The sequence below is a fragment of the Lactuca virosa genome, chromosome 8, assembly GCF_052849685.1.
Source record: "Lactuca virosa cultivar CGN04683 chromosome 8, Lactuca_virosa_CGN04683_v6, whole genome shotgun sequence".
NCBI classification, from domain to species: domain Eukaryota; kingdom Viridiplantae; phylum Streptophyta; class Magnoliopsida; order Asterales; family Asteraceae; genus Lactuca; species Lactuca virosa.
Genome location: NC_136433.1, coordinates 143,554,784 through 143,563,409, shown reverse-complemented (window position 1 = coordinate 143,563,409; position 8,626 = coordinate 143,554,784). Strand labels below are relative to the sequence as shown.

At 33.7% G+C, this 8,626-nt stretch overlaps 1 protein-coding gene across 1 annotated transcript; it reads right to left on the bottom strand.

Annotated features, from left to right (window-relative positions):
• Positions 1-6,896: 6,896 nt before the first annotated feature.
• LOC145130912 (uncharacterized) lies at positions 6,897-7,732 on the bottom strand. The gene is made up of 2 exons (XM_079065666.1): positions 7,483-7,732; positions 6,897-7,351 (listed from the first exon to the last, which is right to left on the bottom strand). The coding sequence occupies exons 1-2, from the start codon at positions 7,730-7,732 to the stop codon at positions 6,897-6,899; spliced, it is 705 nt and encodes a 234-aa protein (XP_078921792.1).
• Between the last annotated feature and the right edge of the window lie 894 nt (positions 7,733-8,626).

Below are 8,626 nucleotides of genomic sequence, written 5' to 3'. Positions count from 1 at the left end.
AAAAGAGCTGATGTGTCCCGAAACCTACTATAATAGGTTAAAGGGACTACTATAGAGACACCAAATTAGTTTAGGGACTTAAAAGGTAAACCCTAAATAGTTTGTAGGGCTTTATGTCATTTTCCCTTTTCATAAATAAGATTAACTTTTTGAGAATTTAAGATTGTTTTAATGCTTAATATTTAACGACAAAAATGTGTTGTTTGTTTTTTCGAAACGAAAACGTCTGAAGTTTGTGGAACACATCTGCAACCCTTTGCAGCAAAAGAAGTGAACCAAACGGCTGCAGTCTGTAATAAGAAGTTTGTTTTTTTTTTTTAATATCTGTAGGTTGCTGCAATAAACTGAAATTTAAATGAATTGATTTTACAAACGTATAATAGTTTCATATTACAATAATTGTTCTGAGAATACACGTCCTAGACCATATATTACAAGTGAAATATTTTTTTTGTTAAACATATTATATTTATTCATTTAAATTATATTTAATTTTGTGGTTGTTAACTAAATTGTTCTTTTAACATATAAGATATGTCAAGTATTTAGAACAAATATATAAATCACTTTACTGACACTATTTATTTACATCACATCGAAAAAAACCAATTCAAAACGTTTATATAAAATAATTAAACATAATAATTGTTAAATAACAATAAACAAAATTGTTAATTTAGAAAAAAAATGTTCGTTTTGTTAAATTTTCTAAGAAAATTGTTATTTATTCGGTTAGTTTCAATAGATTTAATAAATCTAGTGATTATCTTTATAATTTGTTAATATTTTGTTATAGATAATGTAACATAAAAAAATATTTATATGAAATTTACTAAAAAGTTTTGAACTTATATAAAATATATTTGAATTATTTATAATATCAATCATAATATTATTAAAATAATCATGGTTCTAAAAAACGTGTCATGGCGCGCCTCAAGGCGTGCCATGGCGTGAGGCGTGGTGTAGCCGTTGCGAAAACGTCTAAGACGAGTTTGTTAAGAGTGACGTCCAAATAACGTATCAAGGCGCGCCTTATCGCGATATGACGCGAGTTTTTTTCAAGGTGCGAGTTTTTTTAGTTTTTTTGATTTTTTTTATCGGGACTAAAATAATTGAGTTTTTGTTAACTTTTTATATTAAATATTAATATAACACTTCTAAAAACTTGATATACGTGATAAAAATCAACAATTATATGATTTATCTCTTGTAATATATAAAAAATAGTCACGCCTTGAAAAACGTCATGACTCGCCAAGGCTTGTCATGACTTAACTTTTACCTTGCCGTCAAGCCACGCCTCACGTTATTTAGAACCTTGAAAATAATAAACATGTTGAAAAAAATAAAACATTTTTATGTTGAATAATTTAACTTAAAGTAAGGTGATAAGAGGAGGGTCCAGTGTTGCACAACACACGCACAACAATTTTTAAGCCAGAAGTCATTTAAAAAACCAACAGTTACGAAAGACCAAATATTACGCAAATATTACGCTTGTTCTGTACGGTACAATCAGAAATGGTCAGAAATGAGTTTTTTAAGAAAAACAAACAAGGCCTGTGACCTTAGTAAATGCTATATTTAATGGTCAACTGAACTTAAAGACTAAAACTAAAAAGTTACCTCTAATATTATTTATTCAAGTTGAAATGTTCACACGAGGAGAAGAAGGTATTTAATTTGAAGGAGTCAAAGTTACTTCTAATATTATTCCATTCAAGGGTCCACGTAAAAAAATTATTATAATTTAGAGAAATCATATTTTGGGTTCATATGACTATCTAGGATTTTTTTTTTATTTTTTTTTTATTTTTATTATTATTTTTTTTTAAGTTTGTTTCTTTCATTTACAGCAATGATCATTCTTGATTTTTTTTATTACTGTTTTGCTTTTTGTCCGGCATAAAATGATTATTTGCCCTTAGTGATTTTTAACTACGTTTTCAGAAAAAATGATTGTGTAACTTGATTTTTGTTAGATAAATAGTTTAAAAATTACAAATTTTCAAACTTTGCAAAAAATGACAGCAAAAAACAATTCAAAAATAAAAATCCAAATTTTGGAAAAAGGTCGAATATTAAAAAAAAAAAAGGATAAAATTATATAAATGATCCTTGTAGTTTACCAAATGTTACAATTTTAGTATTTGTTAATTTATTTTACGAACATGGTCTCTATGGTTTCTAAAACTTGTGTGGTTGATCATTATGGTTTATTTTTGTTACAAATTTAATATGAAATTACTAATACACTATTTTCAATTAAGTTTTCCTCTTCATTTATGTACTTTTACTTAACAAAAATAAATAAATAGAAACTCAAACACCCCCTTCCAACCCCACTCTTCATGTCTTTTCTTTCTTTCTTTGTACTTTTTTCTCTCTAAACAACCTTCTACCCTGTTCACTTCAGCGACCAATCCTTCCTATCATTACATTAAGTTCACTCACAAGTTCCATGATTCTATCAATAAATAAACAATAGATGGAGATCTAGATTCGTCAATGATGGTCACCACCATCACCATCTCTACAAACCACCGGTGAAATTAAGAACACTTGAGTATTATGGTTTTACCTCTTGCGATTTCTAAACCAAATTGTCAATCAGATGAGGCGGCATTATCGTGGGTTTGATGGAGATGGCACACGCTCTTACACACCCTTTTTCTTTTTTCTCAACGTCTGGTGTCAATTAAAAAAACAAGATTGCATACAAACATGCATACAAACATACACCTTATTGAATGATCTTTGAATACGATTTAAGCTCCACTAAGCAAACCAAGAATTCTTCTTTACTCCACCCACCAGGTCATGGGCAAACCTATTTAGGGTGGTCACCATATTTTGATTTTTTACAAGTCTTCCTAATTGTTTCCCGACTCACTATTAAGTAAGAACCTGTATTTTTTGGAACTACACTAAGAACTAATCCTTATTTCTTGAATGTGTGAATGGTGCCCTAAAATTTTTAAATTAATCTTGATTTCTGAACTGATTTTGATTTTTTGGATGTATGAATTGATCTTGAGTTCTTGACCCATCATGTTCCAAAAGAATTTGTAGGATAATGTCTAAATGGTGCCCTGTTATTGATTTTCTTTTTTTGTGTAATGGATTTGTTACAACCACTAACTTATTTATATCTATGTCCAGCAAGCAAAACAAGCATTCTCCTTTTCACCACCACCAATATATTTGGTTTCTACTAAGAAGGAAAGAGAAGTAGGTAAGATATATAGAGCGGAGGGGTATAGGTAAAGAGTGAGGGAGGTGAGTGTTAATGTATCCCATATCAGTTGCGACATGGCATTATAAGTGGATATATACATTGGAGTCTCCCGTGCAAGAACCTAAAGTTTAGATAAAGTTGACTTTTAGTCAAATATTGACCAAAAGGGTAAAATGGTCAATTATGAGAAAATATGAGAATAAGAAGTCATGACTTCATAAAAATGGACAGTAAGAGTTTCAGTCACTTAATAGTTGTTAGATGAGTCGGTTCGAAAAAAAGAATGCATGAGAAGATGCATTTTTGGTCAAAAGGGTAAAATGGGAATTTTATGCTTTTTGAACAAACTTTGTGACTTAATAGATTAAGACCCACATTAATTCGGTAAGATATGACTTAACATAGTTATAGCGTATGTTACCACCTTCGCGTTGATATAAATAACATTGAAAACGGGTAAGTAACGAAGAAGTTATGAATATTAGAAGTTGGGACAAAATTATCCCAAAGCTGGAATGGAATCAGCCCAAAGGGTAGTTATCAAGCAGTCACTGCGGTACGGTGAATAGATCACCACAGCGCGATGACCAATGAATGGGCTCAAACTTATTCTTCTGAATGAGATAGGAAATATTAATGAACTTTATTGTGACGTGATATAGGTTCACCATGATAAGGCGACGTAAAGTAGGCTGCCATTGACCATAATTCAAGTGGTCACCTCATCGCGGTAACTAATCCACTGTGGCGTGGTTACACAACAGATCAAAACCTCAGTTTCAATTTATTCTCAACATAAGAAACTCCAAACCCCTCTATAGATGAGCTTCGATAATTTGAAGAATGAAGAAGGATTAAAGGGCAATTATGGGTGTTTATGGCTTAGATTAAACATTGGAAACTCATGAGGTAATCATCTTCTTCCTAATTAAGCTAATTAGGGCTTAATGATGTTTTGATTAATTGAATATATTGTGTGGTTTGATTAGCATATATATTAAGTATGATGTTATTGATAGTGTATATAAGTTTAAACCAAGCTTAGAAAGTGACTCCCATAAGTGGGATCAATCCAATGAGAGTTAGGGTTTGAAACCCTAACTAGTGATTATGTATGAATTGATGAATTAGATGTTAGATTATGATGAATTAAGTATTATGGGGTACTTAATTCATTAATTGGGTTGAATTTAGTAATAGAGCATGAAATGTTAGAATTATGATCAATTAAGTGATCATTTTGACATTTAGAAGTTAATAAGCTCTTAATAGGTTAAGAAAAGCTTTAAGGAACTTGAAATGTTGTATGAATAGGCATTGAGCACGAGGATGATCCAAGATGCATCGATTAAAGAGAGGAGCCAAGAAGGGTAGTTAGTCCTCAGTAACTAGTAAGGTGAGTTATAACTCTCGCTCTATCTCTCTCTATGTTGTTATATATATATATATATATATATATATATATATATATATATATGTATATGTTTATATGTGAGAGTCATGTATCGGAGCATGATAAAGAGAAAGAAAAAAGAGGATTATATGCATTATAATCCTAAGTAAGATCATGTACACTTAACATCATGTATTTGAGCATGTGTGTATAAACAAAGTATGTTGAGGTGTATAAAGAAAGAACAAGGGTGTTTTGAGTAATACCCTTAAGAGTAGATAAAGAAATAATAGGATTATATATATGCCTTATAATCCTATGTATGTGTAGATGATGAGAAAAAGGTATTCGTGGATACCTAAGAGATTGTAGATTGAAATAGAGAATGATTATACATAATATAATCATAAGTTTATGTATCTATGTGTAGACGTGGGTGGTATTGTGTAGAATACCTATATGTTAATAAAAATATATAAAGAATAATAAATTAATGAATTAAGTACTAGATGTGTAGTATAATATATCTTAATGAGATAAAGAGATAAATTGTCCATGAGAAACATGTTATGTGATGGGTCACATAACAAACATAGAGACATGGAGAAAGATGGTTCCTTCGGGACAATATTATGATTCATTCGGTAATGAGATAGATGGTTCCTTCAGGGACAAAATTATGATTCCTTCAAGAATGATATAGATGGTTCTTTCGGGGACAAGATTATGATTTCTTCGGGAACGAGATGATGGTTCCTTAGGGAACATAGATAGAGGATCCCTTTGGGGGGATGTAGATAGATGATTTCCTATGGGAATTAAAGATTGTGTATGATTAAAAAGGATGCAAAAAAGGTTCCATGAGTGGAACAAGGTAATGGAGTTCTTTTGAGAACTTAGAAATAATCTGTGAAGGATTAAGAGTAAGGAATCTATGATGGATTCAAGAGAAGAAAAAAATGTCACGGGATTTGTGAGGGATCGAGATGAGAAATATGAGATGAAACAATAGGAGTATGAGAAGGTAAGCTGATAGACAACGTTTGAGTGGGTGAGTCTCCAAGAATAGAGAACAAGGACGAAGTAGAAACACAGGAGAATTTTGGAACAATTTTATGCATATCTTCTAACCTTTAAACGTTATAAATTTATAAAAATATTGAAACTAACTAATTTCTAAATAAAAGGAAATGCTTGTACTAAGTGTAAATATGGGTTCTACTTAAGGAGCACTAGCTCCCATTATTTGACCATGAGGAAGGACTAATTCCTCCTCCTAAACCCAGGTAGATGCAAGACTCCTTCAACTGCTTTCAATCAAGGAGTCGGGCTAGTATTTTCTTAGATCTCTTGGGCCGTTCCTGTGGTCTTGGAGTTGGGCTCGTGGGAATTGGTGACGGTGAATCTGGTACCAGGTCTGTATTAATTCCCCCTGCTCAACAACGAGCTAGTCCTAGAGCTCTGGATGATTACATAAATCTGGTAAAGGTGTAGGTGGTTGATTTCCAAATACGACTGACCCGATTTTGGCAATGATTTTAAAGGGCCCATAGAAGCGTTTGCTCAATTTTTTGGACTGATAGTTGTACATCGAGTGTTGGCGGTAATATTTCAATCGGAGGTAGACTAAATCGCCTACTGCAAATTGTTTATCCAAGCGATGGTGATTGGCCATGTCAGCCATTCGTTGTTGAGCTCATCGCAAATTATCCTGTAACAATGCCACAACCTTGTATGTTATGTCAATGTAATGTCGATGGTGGTTGAAGTAGATTTTCCTGGTGTATACCAGTTGAGATTTGGAATGGGTTGGCCATAGAGAGGTTGGAAAGGTGTCATGTTAATGGCGAAATGGTGGGATGTGTTGTACCAATATACTTCTAGGTACAATACTTTTCTCCAAGTGTGTGGCTCATCACTTGCGAAGGCCTGAAGATAACTTTATAGACACCGATTGAGCACTTTTGTCTGTCCGTCGGATTGAGGGCGGTAAGTAGTGGAGTACTTGAGGAGTGTACCAAGTTGTTTGAAAAGCTCTTTCCAAAACCCGCTCAAAAAAAGTGGGTCTCGGTTGGTGATGATACTTTTGGGTAGCCCATGTAATCGATAAATTAACTGCAAGAAAATGGCAGCTAATGACACTATTGTGAACTTGGTAGGCAAAGAGACAAAGTGAGCAGACTTGGAGAACCAGTCAATAATGACCCATATAACTATCTTCCCCCTGATGGTGGAAGGTGTGTGATAACGTCCATGGATATATCACTCCAAACCTGTGAGGGAACGGTAATCGGTTGCAGTAACACATAAGGTTTGTGGGTCGGGTATTTGGTCTCTTGACAAACCTTGCAATGGCGGATAAAAAATGGACATCTTCTTTGTGTTTAGGCCAATGGAACGTGGTGAAGAGACGAAGAATGTGGCTGCCACTCTGGAGTGTCCCCCAAGTTTTGTTGCATGGTATTCTTCTAACAGTTGGCGACGGATGGCTTGGATGTCAGGAATGAACAGTTTATCAGCTTTGTAAAGCAATTTGTCACGAAGCTGGAAATTGTTGTCGCTATTGTTGGTCAAGATTTTGGTCACGCTTTGTTGGCCTGGATCAAATTGGTAGAATGTCCGGAGCTCCTGTGACCATGTGGGGATGGTGGAGGAGAGTGCAAGCAAGAGAGCATCATCAACACAACTTAAGGCGTCAGCAACTTTGTTTTCTTTCCCTGGTTTATAGAAGATTTAGAAGTCAAACCTAATGAGTTTGATCGCCCATTTATATTGTTCCGGAGTTTGAACAACCTATAACAACAAATGTTTTATACTTTTTTGATCAGTGAAGATCCAGAAGGCCTACCCAACAAATATTGCCTCCATTTTTTGACTGCTTCTGTAATTGAAAATAACTCGTAGACGTAGGTCAAATAAGCTTGTATGCATGAACACATCTTCTTTTTATAGAAATAAATGGGTTTATTGTATTGAGATAGGACAGCCCCAATAGCCACGTTGGATGCATCTGTGGTAACATCGAATGGTGCTGTAAAATTTGGAAGTGTGGGTGTGACTAACGAGCACATGGTTGTTTTGAGTGCCTCGAATGCCATCTGAGTAGTTGGAGACCACATAAACTGTTTGAGCTTAAGGATATCAGTGCGAGGGGCTGCAATTTGTGCATAATGGTGGACGAAATTTCGTAGTAGCCGATGTCACACCCCCAAACCGGAACGACGGAAACGTTCGGGGGCGGAGGATGTCATGTTCAGCATCACAATAATTGCATAATAGTAATCAAAGTAAAACAACCATTACATTTATAATGTATAGTTTTACATTCGTATTCAAATCAATGTATACTTGACACCAAAATGTATAGCAAAAACTAAAAGACATGACTATATGAGGCTCCGTCTTCTCAAAACCTGTGGATACCTGTTTACTGATTTCTTGAGAATACAAGTAATTTTGAAAAGAGTGTCAAAAATTAAGTTGGTGAGTTCATTAGTATGTTTGTAATTGAAATATGTCATTTGTTCCTTGAAAATGTAAGTATGTTTTTCCAAAAAATCATATATTTTATGTTGTAATGTGTTGTAGTCTTAATACCCTAAGACCAAGACGTGTAAATGTTATTGTACTCTGAGATAGTATAATGTAGTTTTAATTCACATAAAACCATGAAAATATGTTTTCTCTGTACTGGAATAGTATTCTGTATTTGTACTTGTATAAAAACTCTGTAATTGTAAGTGCCTGGATTCACCAGCTGTATTGTAAAATATTGTATTGTAGTTTTATTATTTAATAAAACTATGTGAATTTGTTTACTTATTCATACACTAATCGTATTGTTCAATATCAAATTGTGAGTTATCATAACCATGCTTGATGAACTAAGATGGCCTGAACACGACGTTCTTCAGGCGTCGCAATCGGTACGACATTTGTCACCCCAGGCATGCCGACCTAACTATAGCTAATAGTTAAGGTGCGAGATTGTC

Excerpts from the sequence above, each read along its gene's own strand:
- LOC145130912 (XM_079065666.1), bottom strand. The coding sequence starts at position 7,732 with ATGGCATTCGAGGCACTCAAAACAACCATGTGCTCGTTAGTCACACCC. Across the intron at positions 7,352-7,482 it reads ATGGAGGCAATATTTGTTGG|GGAAAGAAAACAAAGTTGCT; the intron begins GTAGGCCTTCTG and ends TCTATAAACCAG.